This window comes from Cupressus sempervirens, chromosome 9 (assembly GCF_028749045.1).
Source record: "Cupressus sempervirens isolate cs-2001-9-10 chromosome 9, ASM2874904v1, whole genome shotgun sequence".
Classification (NCBI taxonomy): Eukaryota; Viridiplantae; Streptophyta; class Pinopsida; order Cupressales; family Cupressaceae; genus Cupressus; species Cupressus sempervirens.
The window spans coordinates 577507527-577523021 of NC_143126.1; the positions used below are offsets into that span (position 1 = coordinate 577507527).

At 37.1% G+C, this 15495-nt stretch overlaps 1 protein-coding gene across 1 annotated transcript in view; it reads left to right on the plus strand.

Annotated features, from left to right (window-relative positions):
* Window positions 1-15495, plus strand: part of LOC149539972 (Cleavage and polyadenylation specificity factor (CPSF) A subunit protein) — a 205679-nt gene that overhangs the window by 127247 nt on the left and 62937 nt on the right. Inside the window, exons 9-12 of the mRNA XM_089801190.1 lie at window positions 11125-11440; window positions 11642-11797; window positions 11922-12063; window positions 12463-12539. Coding sequence (XP_089657316.1) covers window positions 11125-11440; window positions 11642-11797; window positions 11922-12063; window positions 12463-12539 — 691 coding nt within the window. The remainder of the gene's footprint in view (window positions 1-11124; window positions 11441-11641; window positions 11798-11921; window positions 12064-12462; window positions 12540-15495) is intronic.

The following is a 15495-nucleotide window of genomic DNA, read 5'->3' on the forward strand; positions in this document are numbered from 1 at the left end:
GGCATATATACGAGCTATTTCATTTTTCCCTTGCTTTCTGGTGTAGTTTTCTACGACGATCTCATTGTTGTCTTGGAGTAATTGAAATTCAGTGATAAACTCCTTTTTAACTCTCGCCCATGTAGTTATTTTTTGGGGATCGGCATCGGCAAACCAATCAACTGCTACACCCCTTAGGGTTGCTGGAAATTGTCAAACCCATTCATCTGTGTTGGTTACGCCATTCGTGGTCCAAATTGTTTCGCATGTCTTATAGTGTCGGATTGGATCGGCCATTCCATCACCATCAAACTTTGGCAATTTTTCCTTTGGTCCAATCATTACTATTCGAGTTGGAGGTACTTCTTGTGTACCAGTGCTGTTTTGCACACCCGCGTTGTTTCAGACAGTTGTCTTATTTCAAATAGCCGTGTTACTTGGTGAAAAAGGGTTTTCTTCAAGCGAAGTTGTCTGTTCTGGAAGTGTATCGCGGGCGAAGAGTTCACTCCACGCTTGCGCTCTCTCGGTACTTTGAGCTGTGCGAGTTAATTTCCTTCCGTTTGAATTCTCTTCCCTCGGCGTATACAGGTTAAGAAATTCCTCCCTTGTTTCGAGTCTCTTCTAACAATTCCTCGGTGCTTTGGTGTCCATCGGCACTTCTTTGAAACCTTCGTCTGCACTCGGCCTATTGTGCCAAAATTAAAATTTCTTTTGCAGTGCATATTCCATCTTTTCCCTTTATCTTATTTCTATCCTTGTTAAGCTAATTTGGCATTAGTCTTCATTCCTCTGCCTTCATTCCAGGTCCATGGGGCAATGACGCCAAATGTTTACCGTATGGGGTAAATAGTTTAATGCATAACGACAATAGACAAGAATATGTAACACAAAAGTATTCCTTTTAGTATTTGCATATATGTTGAAGAGATTACATAGTGCTTCCAATAATGATTCCAACCATCTCGGATGGTGTACATATACCTTTCCGAAGAACCTTCCCAAAGGGGCCCGTCGGCTACATAACAATTACTGATAGCATGCTAATCTATTCGTCGGCTAATTTATAATTTTACCGACAACAAATACAAATTTTATGGACACCTTTGATCATTCGTTTGAGGATGCTATGGGTTGCATCGGGTATGATATTCCTTGTCAAATATTGGGTGATGACTCCAAGTAGGTTTTGGACGGGTCCTAGGATCAGGATTTACAAGGACTTTCTATGAGGAAGTAGAGTCATGCAAGGAGTGCGATACAATGAGGGCTTTTGCTTCTTCAGAGGAGGTGTCGGTTGAGGTATCGAATAGTTGTACCTCAATTGCAGATGTTTGCAAGGATGGTAGCACACATGGAGTGAGCGATCTTGTGGTGAGCAATTGTGATTTAGTTTCCTATCGCAATGCAGTTAGTCAGATAGAGAGCTTGCATAGGAGGTAAGGGTTACAGAGGCATCATGTGACTAGTTAGCTGAAGGTGAGTGAGAGTGACATTTCTTCATCTCTTGAGCATTATGATGCTATTTGTCAGATGCAAGCTACATCTGGTTGGGGTACTCCCATGTTAGATGTGTTAGATGAGCATAGTGATAGTAGTCTTTCCCTAGTAGAGGTTTCATGCGCTTCAAGAGGTTGTCAGGATCTTGAAGTATAGTTACTCTCAGTTGTTGATAGGGATTACCTTCTAGAGTGCGGTAGCACCTATTATGAGACGTTGCTAGGGAAAGAGGAGGTGGTTGAGCTCACCCAAGGGCTTGAGGTCACTATGGACTCTCTTCAGTGTACTTTGCTGGCTCTTCAGGGGTCACAATCACAATTGAATGAGGTTACCGTGGAGTTAGAGTCGGTATAGTTGACACCAACCCCAAACCTTGTTCAGTTGCATATTGTGATTGGGGATCATGGACATAATGATGTGGTCGACACATTTGTCTAGGAAATGGGTGCAATAGGCGTAGATGAAGTGAGAGCATCAGTGGAGATGAGCTCTCATGATGATTTGCTTCCCTATGCTGGAAGCGAATCTATTTCTTCATCTCATACAATTGGTAGCATTGGATAGTCAACAATACCACATTTTCTAAGGGATCAACTGTGGGTCGTAGGTTGACGCTTCTGCATTAATTTCTATTGCACTAAGTCGTTTATGGAGTATTTTCTTGAGAGTTCGGATTTGCGGGAGGATTCATATAAAGTGTTTGAGGGTACTTTAATTCAGGGCTCTCGTGCTATGCGACAATTGGTGTGGAAGATTGTAGAGACCTTGGCTACAACGCTTCCTAGCAAGGATTTTGAGGTTGGGCTTGCTGAGAGGGTTTCCCAAATTCTTACCCAACCATAGTTCAGAGTTAGAGATTGGAGTCATATCTTGATTCCTAGTTTGATATTGATGAGCCCTTGGCAGAGATTGAGATTTTTTATCGGCATTACATTGTGAGCAGTGCTCATCACTTCTCTTTTGTCCCACAAAGAGGATATGGTTTCACGTCGGTGTGGGTTGGCTCTAGTTTCATACCATCCATTATGGGATGGGTTAGCACCATCTTTTGCAGATGGGATCGACAGTTGCAAGTTACACCACTTGCAATATCTACACACCCAGGACAATTTATTAGAGGTTGGAGTTGGTGATAATGATTTAGGTACTTATGGCTGTTATCATTTCTAGAATGCAGTTGGGTGTGAGTGTCAGTTTGATAAGGACTCAGATGTTGATAGAGTTGCTATTTCAGTTGGATTGAGTTCCAATGAGTTGTTACCGCCATTAGTGCCTACAGTTAGTTTCTAGATGAATTTGTCATTGATATTAGTTATTTAGGTGCTGGTGCCAGAGGAGTTGATTGTACATAGTAGAGATAGTACACAATTCTACCCTTGGGATCCAGGTGGACTGTGATGTTCATTTTGCTCTAGGATTGCTTGGGGAAAAGCAATCTTATGGAGGGAGGACTGTAATGTTCCCATTTTTAGCTTGGTTTTGCAGTTGGCTTGGTAAGTTTAGCATCACGACCCTTGTGAGATGACAGTGGGATTTGAAGGTCTCAGTTGTGGGGTTATAGGCCTTTCAGCAGCCTATGGTGTGTTTTGGCTCCATTTGAGGGACTTACTATTTATGTTAAGTCAATAGTTGGTTTTGATGAGCTTAGTTGGGTTGAGTGATGCTCTCAGTTTTTATTTCGGGCTTCTAATTTAGGCTCCAAGAATCACAGAGGGAGAGTCTATTTATAGTAAGTCACTCTGTTGGGTTCATTCGTTGTCGTTTGTCATCGAGATCATTGTGGTGTTGTTTAATTTCAACTCTGATGCTTCTTTAGTTGATTTTGCATGATGGGTGAATTATTATTATTCATCTAATTATGATGAGGTTGCTATTTTTGTTGGTGTTGTATCTCGGTCAGCTCAATATCATAGTTGGTTGGAACCGAGTTCAAAAGTTTTAAATCGTGGGCACAAGAAACATGGGCCTTGTGTGTTAGAATATTATCTCGTGCTGGAAAATGTTATTTCTGGGAGCCAAAAGCTATTAATAAATTATATTATAATGACACTTTATGATATTTTAATGTTGTGGATTTTATTTGGGAAACTTGTGCTGTTTGGAGATTATAAATATGAACCCATTTCATGAGAAAAGCATCTGATCATTTGATTATCTTATTTGCTCTTGTTGTCTTTGTGACATTTTCGGAGTATGATGACTTTTGTGCCCTTGCTGAAGTATAAGGGTTTGAAGCTGAGAGGTATTTTGGAATCAGTGCTGACGTGTAGCGATTTTATTATATTCTGAATATTTGTTGAGTCTCCTTTACTGATTACCTGTGGCTTGGAAGATATTGTGTGGGGTTTTGGTTGTATTTCTATCTGCAATTTAGAGGACACCGATCTGCATATCTGGGGAATTCTGGAAATTGGAGTCTTCCTTCTGTTTGCACTGTTGCTGAGAATTCATGGTGGGTTTATCTGTCACAAGGAGAGTCGAAATTCTGCACATAGATATCAGTATTTCAGCATTGTGGCAAAGCCATTTTTCTACATCTGGTGGGCATGACTTTCCTAAAGTATTTGGACGGGCACTAGGCTGTATGTTTCTAATGCTAGCTTTGGCATCTTGTGACTGGGCGTGTGCTGCTGTTGAAATTGTGAACCTGAGATTTGTTTTTGGTGAAGCCAAAACACATTTTGGGAGGCTGAGAATTACTTGTAGCAGCGACTGGGATTTTCTCTCATGCCTGCGATTACAGTGAGCACCAATTAGGGCCTGTGTTTATCTCAGATAGGCTTTACTTCCAGTGACCTGCAATAGTAAATTGAGAGCTGTGATTAATAGTTGGAGCTTACACAGCTAATTCTGTAGGCTGCATTGAATACAGTGGATGGCAGAACCATGATTCAGCCTATTCCTTGGACGTCCAGGGATGACAGTGGCTGTTGGCAAATTTGATGAATCTGATAATAGGAGCTGGGCAGAATCGGACTGTGGCTGATTTTCAAGATCATCCTTACCAGGTGCTAGTTGTAATAGAAATAAATTAATATAAAATGCTGTAGTTGATTGTGCACCATTCCAAGAAAGTTGTTGTTCTATGAATTACAATTTGCTAGTTCCTTATTTATCACTTGCATATGTAAACATCATTTTCAAAATCACATATACCAAAGAGTACAGAAAGCAAATACATTTCTAAACATTATAGCAGAGTTGTGTGCCAAGTGTTTGATGGAATGTCAAGCAATTGGAAAGTGCGAACATTGAAGTGATCAACCAGCTGGGGTTATTACACTGGGATAGCCTACTAATATTTAGGAGGGGGTCTTGTGTTTTAGGAGGGCATTGATAGCTGACCTGCTACATTAGGATGTCACCTGGGAGCCCGGTGCAACATTAGTTTCTAGTTAGTAAAAATAAAATATTAATGTTCAAAATAATTTAAATAAAATTCTTAGATGAGTTACTTTATATAGTAACTTAAGAATAAATAAATAAAGTATTTTACTCATAAAATCCTTTATATTATTTTAATGAAGTAATGAATTAAAGGGCCCCTAATGATACAGCCATCCAAGGAGAACGAAAGTTGTTATTAAGTTATCAATCATGAGAAGTGTGACCAGTTGATGAGACTTGGAGCTGTTGCAGGCATAGAGTGTTTGTGTGTCAGAGGTGGAGAGAGCACTAGAGCAAGTCTTTTGAGAAGGATGCTATGCTTTGAGGCACTCGGAGTAGGTGTTGGACGTAAGGCTGTCTTGGTGGATGCATAGAGAGCTTGAGAGGAGTTGATCATCCAGTTGGAGACAGTAGAGCGACACTTGGCTCAGTGTACTCAGGAGTTGAAAGCAGAGAAGGTAGCGCAAGTGGCTATCAAGGTCAGATTGGCTAAGGTGACAGTATTGTGTTAGCAGAGGCTATAGATGCAATGTGTTTTTGGAGACCAGTTTGGTGCAGACACGGGAGGAATGTGAATGTGATGTGACAAAAATAGATCTATCTTGTTATAGTTAGTTAGTTAATGTATTCCGTTTTGTTAATCTGTCTTGGATATTTTGTAATTGTTGTCTAGAGACGACTTTTCTTTGGGGGGGATGATGTTGTCGGTAAAATTTATATTGTAGCCGACGGGTAGAATTGTATCTGAACGGGTGCGTGACGGTTGAGTCACCTCTTCGAGAAGGTATATGTACACCATCCGGAATGGACTTTGTAATCATCATCATCATTGTAATCAATCATATTGAATATTGTAGTATCTTCTGATACATGCGAATAATAAAAGGAATACTTCTGTGTTACATGTTCTTGTCCATTGTCTGCATGCATTAATAAACTGTTTACCTTGTACAGTAAACATCAAGGAGGGAATAAATCATTTTTTATTTATTTGTATAAAACCCTAAAGTGGTGCGAGTCTTTGAGGAGTAAAGGAGTCTTTTCGAAGGGATTGAATATTCATTCTTATTCATTGAAAATTGAGTTTTGTTGGCTTCTTAAAAAAGAAAGGATTTAAGTTGTAGTTTTAGACTTTGAGAACGAAATTTCTCATAGTTTTGGATTTTTAATAGGTGTGGGAGAACACCTAAGATCATTTACAGAGCATTCCTATAGGTTATTCAATCACAGGAAGATTATTATCATCATATTACATTAGAAGCAGTGGTCAAGAAACCATTGCTTAAACACAGCAAAATCAGATCAGAGATAGTAAGCACAAGTTACAATAGCACCATCTACAAATTGTGTTGGCTGTACTTATTATTATTAAGTATTGTTTGCAGCATTACAACTAGCTGAGTGTGGGTTTCAGGATAGATCAAACTCCTACATTAGCAAATCAGTTCAATCTGGACTCAGGCAAAAGACTTCATTATCGGAAGATTGCTTTCTTCAGTTGTGTGGATGTCAGAGCAACCTAGTAATACTAGGGATTAGGAAGGAAGAAGTTATTGTTACTGTTCAGTTCAGAATATCAGATATGTAACTTATCAAAATTAGTTCCCTTTCCTGCATCTGTAATTGATATGTGGTTCACTTAAATTAATGAATGTTGGAGTTAGTGGTTGCAAGTATTTGAAGTTTTCTGTTTGAATCTTTCATCTATAGTATAAATTGTGAGCATCATTTTCCATATTCTTCATATTGCAAAAAACACAAGAATAAATATATCTGATAACACAAAAAAAAACACAAAATTCCCAAAAACTCAGGAAACTCAAAAAGTTAAGAGAAAATGAGAATCTTGCAATTGTCAGATCGGGGGTGGTTATTACATGTTATGATTATCATATCCTCTTCTTCCAGTTTGTGACCAGTGGTCTCCAGCTGATTGCAAATATCCCTAATTTTCATAAGATACTGCTGCCAATGCATGTTATCATCCATTGTAACTGAAAACAACACATTCTTCAGAAAAAACGATTTGCCCTTTTCTGACTGGTCATGGAGATCGTTCACATGCGTCCAAATCTCTGCAGCCGTCTTGCCAGATGACACTACTAGAAGCATGGTGACTGATCTATAACCGCTTCTTGATTGTGCTCATTGAATCAATCTTGGTCTTTGCTTGCCGCCTTGGTATGAGCAACTTTACCAAGTAATATCTGATCCAGGCACCAATACTCAAAAATCATGAGCCTGTGCTGTTTCCACGTGTTGTAGTTCTTGCCGTTGAAGCATTTGATTGCTTACCAAAATAATGTTGGTCAATGGTGCCATCCCTCCCATTTTCCAATGCATGAAAATGAGGTCAATAAAGGATCTGCAGTAGCAACCATAGGAAAAAAATCTGTTCTTAAGGTGAAAACGAGTCAAAACTCTTTTGGCACAAATCCAAAGGTGATCTGCTAAAAAAAAACGCCGAGTTTTTTTATTGAAAAGAACCAGAATTTTTGTTAGTTCTGGCATCAGGTGCGGAAACCCTAGCCATAGAAAAATAACTTGCAATCTTGTAAAAAACTGGTGAAAAACTTGGGAGGATGGCAACAAAGTTACAAACCCTAGTGGCAGACCATAAGGCTGAAAATCCCCTGCTGTCATATGCTTGCAGAGATTGCAACTAAAAACCCAAGCCACAAATTTTGATTTGAGGTCTTCAAAATATAGTGCTTAAGAAGCGCTTCTTCGCGCATATCAGGAAAAAAAACTCAAATCTTCTGTTGTGTGGTTTCCGGAAAACACGTCCAAACCTATGCTTTAGAGAGACTACAAATTTGGCATGCAGGCCTGAGAGAAAATGCAGGTCAAAAATTGCAGTTCTGAGACAAAAAAAGGAGTGTGGGCAGTAGAGAATGAGACAAAATTTCCCAAAAAGACCAATTTGGCCTTCTGGAAGAGAAATGTGATTTTACAGGTTGAAAATTGCAAATAGCGTGTAATGTCCCCATTTTAGCAGTTGACCAAGTGTGTGTGTGTTAGCCTTGTTCTACATGGTCCCGAGGGCTAATGAAGGGTTTAATGGGATCCTGGAGTGTTTTGGCCTAGTCATTTCCAGTTTGGGCCAAAACGAAGTTGATTTACTCAGTTTCAAGCATACTTACTATTTTTAGTAAGTCGGCAGGACACAGTGCAGGTCAATTTTGGTGATTGGATTTGATACTCCTCGGTGAGAGCTTTCCGATGAGCTATCACTCACATTATTCGGAGTCCAATTGCTAATACATTTTAATGCCTGAAGTTTTATTAAAGTAACGTCTAATTTAATTGTAAAATATTAAAGTGTTACTTTAATATTTATTTTATGGGGATGTTTACCCAAGGGAGACATAAGGGTTATTTTAATATATGCTTTATATATTACACATCTTTTATCCCACATTGCCCATATGAGTTGAGTGGACTCTTGGAAATAGAATAAAAGGAAGCATTTGTGGCTTCATTAGATAGGTTGAATATGAGAAGAAATTGGTGTGTGAGTTGCAGCTCCGTTCTTGGCATTTGAGGACGTTTATCCTCTCTTGTAACATTCTAGATGTCATATTCCCTTGGGGTTTGGCCTTTGCAATTCTTTGTTATCGGCTTCATTATCAGGCAGTTTAGTTGCATTTCCAGCTACAGGCAGATTTGGTATTTTGCTCATCTCTTATTCACTACTTGTCCGACGCTTATGCCGCTTTGAGGGAATGATATTACGAAGGTAGTGGACTGATTGAAGGACAAAGTACTGTAGCAGCACTGTTCATGCGGCACTATTCACGTGGCACTGTAGCAACAAGTTCGAAAGCATGGGCTGGAGTATTATGTCAATAATGCTGAAGTAATTAGTGAGTTGATAAATCTGCCATGTATTTGGTTTTATGAATTCTGAAAATAACATTTTATTGGCAGCAGTTCATTTCCACTTTGCATATTATTGTAGTTTCTTTCTTGTTTATATTGTATGATACCAATTCCATGCACAAAATACAACAAACAAATAAACGTTTGATTTCCGGAGTTATAAGGGGTTTAAAACATTAAACGAAGGAATAAGAGGTTGAATGCAAACTGTTTGACATAATTCCTTTCAACAATTTGGTTTAGTTTTTTGGGACATTCAGGGGCGCCCATTACATAGCGCACTGAAAATATCTTGTGATTTGCAGCAGAAATGTCCAGAAAAAAAACTTAAGCAATTTCTTCAGACAATGCATGCACAAAAAGTTTCAATTTTGTAACATGAAATGGTTTTTCATTGTATTAACAATGGAGGAAAAAGGCTCCATCAATAATGAGTTGTAAGAGGATGTTTTTTAAAAGAAACTTTTGTAGAGAGAGCAGGAAAAAAAGAAAGACACTAAACTAACTAAAAATATATAAATGACCATTAGCAGAAAAATAGAAATATACTAAACTAACTTATAATATAATATATATAGATGACCATTAATGAATATAGAACACAATGTTATTTCAATAGTCTTCCTTTCCATATTATTGTCTAAACTTCTATTTATATAATGTTTTGCATGATTTAGAAACTTAGCAATTGAATGATTTACACAGTTCAAAATTATCCATCATTCTCATTATAGAATTGGCTCTATAATTTATACTAGAAATAGTGGATTTTAGAGGGGATGTGTTGAGGATTATGAAGAAAAGTATTCTTTTTTAAATTAGATGGGCAATAAAATTTCAATCCCATGCTGTAACTAGCAACAGAGACATGATGAAATCAGTGCTAATTTTCAAATGTATAGTTTACGAGTTTATCTTACCAAGACCCAATTTTTCTTCACTTTATAGAATTATTAAAATGTAACTTGGAAAGTTCAAATGTTCTCCAATCTTAAAATAATGAATCCAATAAAGAACAATGCATAGATTTAGGACAGATGACTAAAAATGTGCAAGATGGTGTTGAGGTGATATAGATCCTAGAAAACATGGAGTCAAACACAACTGAAGCAGGTTCTACTTAGAAAATCATCAGTTAACAGTTACAATGGTGTGGTGGTTGTAGAGCTCCTAGTTGCATTTGGTTGGCTGTTGCAGACCTGTCATGGTGGTCTTGCCTTGTAGTAGTTGGTATTTTTCCATGGAGAAATGAACAGGCATGGCGAAGTATTCAAAATGATGTCCATTCCAAAACTTTTGTTTGAGCTTCATGTATTAAATCAAAACTTCTCGTAATTGTTTACATGTCTGATGTTATGTAACTTGGGATATGCATAATAGTCCTCTGGCCCTTTTATTGACTATTCTAGGGAGGTAACATGGATGTACAGTAGAGGTTGCATCAAAACAAATTATGGAAGTTTTACAATTATTAGGATTGTTTGGAGATGTCGATTGGTGTCTTTGAGGCCTGCAAGTTAAGGCAAGACGTTAATTTTCCAGAGTTACTTCATTGGAATTTCTAGGCTCCTAGGGTACACCTATGTGACTATCTTTCAACCATTGTTTGAAGCATATAATTACTAACAAAACACTTGTTCATATAGTAATCAAGAGTTGATTATGATTCCTACATAAGTAAAAGAACAAAATACTTTGTGTGGATTACCTTTTGTGCTATTTTGAACCTTTACATGGTGGTAAGAATAGAAAGAGTAGGAAAAAGTGATATGCATGAATATCAGAATGAGTTTTAGCAGTTATAGTAGTGTATAATGTATATAAAAGCCATATAGCTGTGGAGAAGCAGCCCTATATTGTTATTCCATCTTATAGAACACAGGGACAACACAGAGTGCAGATCAAACTCTGACTCAGTGTGTTGTTCTTTGGAACATTTAGGTTCTTTATGAAATACATTGGTCCAATGCCTGTTGGGTTACTTTAATGTGTGTTATTTAAATGTCTAGCTTTTGACAGAAAGGATAATTTGTTTGCCAATATCAAGTTCTGGTAATTAATACAGCATACCAAGTTTTGAAATATGAGACCACTTTCTATTTAGTAAATTCTTACAGGTAAAAACAAAAGTGATATCAGATTGTTAAGGTAACTAATGCAACTGTAACCAGTCAATCACAAATATTTTATACCTCCCCTTATACATGCATATTGAAGTCAATAACAAAATTATCCTCACAAATTGTACAATTTAAGGAGGTACCTCAATATTTTTTGCATTTGAAAAAACTTGAATTAGCTAATTGTGAACATCATTTGTAAAAGCAATGCACATTTCACACTTGTTTATATTTAAAATTTTCCTTGGGTTATATGCAGATCTAAAGGACGCCTTCTTACTTTCCAATTACAACCCATACAGATCTCTGGCAGTGGAATGGTGCACTCAAGCTCAGCATCAAGTTCGGTTGCTGCACCAGGTTCTCCATTTTGTGATGGAATGCGTTGTACTCCAGAGCATGAGATAAACAATAATTTAAATGGAAGTCCAGATGAAGCAAGCCATGATGGTGTTAGGTTTGAAGAAGGTGGAGGATGGGAGTTGACATTAAAGGGGCATGTGTCAATGCCTGGCATAGTCCTCGCTGTTTGCCCTTATCTTGGGCGATATATCTTGGCTTCTGCTGGTAACACTGTAAGAGAAAACACCTAAATTATTGGTTAATTTCAGTTTTCTTTTAATATTATGGATGAAAACTATTCTACATATTCCATTTTGGATTTTTTAAAGTATATCATAATTAATGAATGCTTTGCTTAAGATTTTTGGAAAATTTGACATTGGTTGTCAAAATACTTATTCATCGTAAGTATAATGAAAGCCATTTTCGACCAGTTATTTTGCTTAGGCTATCAACAAGATTCTCCCCAACGTTTAAGGCGATATGCTTTTTCAAAGACACGCTTCGCAATTACATCTATTGCTGTACATCTGAACAGAATTGCTGTCGGTGATTGCAGAGATGGAATTCTCTTTTATTCTTATCAAGAGGTTTGAACATCATGTATAGTTTTCAAATAACTATTAATATTTTAGTTTAGATTTTATTGGTATGTAATTTGAAGCTTTAGATACCAAATTTGTGTAGCTGAAAAACGTTTGGACTTACACTCAGGACCAACGGAAATTGGAACAACTGTACTGTGATCCTGTTCAACGTCTAGTTGCAGACTGTGTGCTCATTGACTTGGATACTGCTTTGGTGTCTGATCGTAGAGGAAACTTTTGTGCTTTATCTTGTCCCAATCTCTTGGAGGGTATGCTTTAATCTTTATTACTTTTCAGTAATCAACATACAATCGCTATCATTTGATGAGGGCTACATTTGTTATAAATTCTTCAAAAAGGCATACGGATGAAGAGTCAAAGACAAATATCAAAATTGAAAATAGCCATTTATATAAAGGAAGAATGTTCAAGGAAATTGGTGACACTGTAATGTTCTTGTCAAGTTTGACAGTTAAAATTTTGAATTTTGAATCATTTTTGTAAGTATTCATGCTTTTTTATGAAGACAACAGTAGCACCTTATTGTTTTAATAAAGACTGTTTTCCCTATGTGATATTTTATTATGGTTCTAGATTTGGAGGTGAATATATTAAAAACAGTACTTTTTCCTTTTAATTAAGTTCTGTTTATAATGGAATCTGTGCAGAAAATGCAAGTCCTGAGCGCAACTTGAAACTTAGCTGCTGGTACCATATGGGAGAAACAATTATGCGGATCCACAAGGTGTGACTTCTGCACTTTCTTCTATAAAGTCTGCAAATTGAGGACAATGGTGATAGACAATGTGTTGTCATATAACTTTTTTCTGGGAGTGCAATAACCCTTTAAGCATGTTGGTGCCCAGATGCGCTGACCCTACTATTTGCAAATTTTGCCAATGTCCTGCCCATCGATTGTATTTGATTGGAGATATCTTCAATGGACCCTCTTGGATGTTCTACATTTTCTAAGGAGATCTTTGGGGTTTTAGTTCTTTTGTGCTTTGGTGCTTTGACGTATGCCATCGCTGTATTTTTCTATTTTTAAGTTGACAACTTGTCCCCTATATTATTTTCCTCCTACCATCCCCTTGCTTTCAATGACTAGTGTTTGCCCACACATTTTATTCGTTGCATTATTTAGTCTTGATGACATTGTGATATTGGGTCCCTTTTGGTGTTCCATGTGTTGGTTTCCTATTGCATCGTCCGGGTTGTTCTGACTGTAGTTTTGTTTGAAATATTTTGCCAAAACTAGGAGCTAGCAATATAACACCATGAGTTATTGAATGTAGAGTCATCCATGCTAGTTCATTCAATGTTATGTTTTCCTCGCGCTGTGTTGGTAGTTTGTGATTGGTCCATTAATACTTATGAGTGTACTCTTCACAGAGTAAGTACAAAAGATTGGTTAATTTGTTTTCAAATGGCAACACCTATTTCCTTGTGCAACATCTTTGCATTGTAGTTTTGATTGTAGATCCCACCTTAAGTTGGACAATGGCTTTATATTTTTTGTGGGAATTATGATTTGCTTTCTAGCTTGACAATATCTTCTGCAGCGGCAGACAAGTGACAAATGGTTATGGCATCACGTGTCCCCTTCACTTTGTGGTTTTTATTTAAGGCTTTTGTTAAAATCATCATATGTTGTACTTGCTTTTTCTTGCAATTTTATGCTGTCCCATGTTGAGTTGATGGATTATGATTGGGTCATTATTGTTTTCATCGGGTAAATGCGAAGATCTTGTTAGTTTGGGACAGTGACATTTCATTACACTGTGTAGTTCCTTTGTATCACAGTTTTGAAAGTGGACCCACTTCAAATGCATGACATGCAATGAATTTTTATCCTCTTGTAACAATGTTGACGTGGTCTCCAGCTAGCAGTATTATATTGTATTGTTTTGCTCCTTTGCATTGTGGTTTTAAATGTGAACCTCACTTTCATTTCTGTGATGCTTGTTGGCTTTGTCATTTATAGCAGTGAGTGGACATGGTAGCTAGTTGGGCAATACCATATACGGAGATAGACATATTGCAAATTTTTATTATTTTATGGAGGCTTTTCGTATCAAAGTTTTGAATGTGGACCTCATTTTCACTCCTATGATATGTGATGGGAATAAATGGTGAAATGATATCATCTATGTTGGTCTAGTTGTCATGGCTTGTGGTGAAATGTGATGATATTACTGGGCCACCAAATTGTCACCCTGACATGCAATGGTCCTATGATGTGTACAACATGCCTCCTTGATGGCACCAAGTTTAATGATAGGAAAATAGATTTGGCATTTGGAGGGTTGTTTCAATTGCCATATCTAGATCTGCTCACCCAGTTGCCCCAACAACTTCCAGCTCATCGTTAATGAAGATAATTTGTAGATCAAACGACAAGTCTCACTTCATGTCCCATGAGCTCAACTAGATGTCGGGTTGTGATTGCAAGCGCAATTTATCTAGAAAAAACCCTCAAAAGTTATGGGTATCCATTGTAGAGTACCAATCAAAATATTTTAAGTTCAATGAAGACTTCCATGTCATCATTTGGGGTATGGAGGACCAAAAAGTTTTCATTTGAAGGAGTTTGAAAAATTGAGAGAGAAAAAGAGAGAAAGAGAAGGGAAACCTATGTCCTGCTTTGGTTATTAAGCACTTCATGCATAGGTAGGTTCATGTTAGGGTAAGTAATAGTATTTAGTTTTGTGCTAACATCTCTGCAGGGGAGTTGCATATTTGACACTTAAGACGTTTATAGTATTGAGATCAGGTGAAAGATGTCCTGCCATTGGCTCTTGGACCTCCCCTGACTTAAAATGAAAATGCTATAAAATAACCCATAAAAATTGCGAAAAATGAGTCACGAAAAGGGAAACCAAAAAATGTCATGAGTTTGGTTTAGACTATATAGTCAACGTGTTTGGAGCCAATGCATTTAGATTTCGGAGGAAAATAATTATTTTACTCCTTTGGCGAGTTACAGTATAGCTTGCAATCAAATAAAAATAATACAGCTATTTTATGCTGTCAACTGATGGCCTAGATTTGCTTCTCACCATTTTTGGGCGTTAAAGTAGATGTCCAAAGTATTGGGTAGTCTGATCAACTGACAGACCAAAGTTTATACTTTGTGTGTTTACTTTAAAGTTTAAATGAATAACTCAGATTCACTCTTCACAATGGTCAATGTTTGTGGTAGATTACCCAAGTCTCAGGTGAAGAATTTTCAAAATAAGTGGTGATTATCTCCTGATGTTAGCAGAAATAGTATGAATCACACTATGATGAAAATTTTAAATCCAGAAGCACACTCAAATAATTACAGCTTTAAATGTGTTTTTCATTCCTTCGAAAAACATACAAGGAAACAATTGATACAATTATAAATACTATCATTAATAATTACTGCTTTAAATGCGTTTATCATTCCCTTGAAAAACATACAAGGAAACCTCCACAATTGATACAATCATAAATACTATCATTTATTGGGAGCAATGCATATTTGAAAATTGACGCAGACCATTTTGAATTGTTCTTTAAAAACTATATTGCTTTGAAAACAAAATGTACATAGTTTATTTAAAAGCTTGTGTATGCAACTGTAATGTACTGCAAAAATCCAGTGTTTCCCAAGAAGAAATTTGTGAGTTTTTTCCTTTCCTATGTTTTTGCAATTATTACTGTACTTGTGAGTA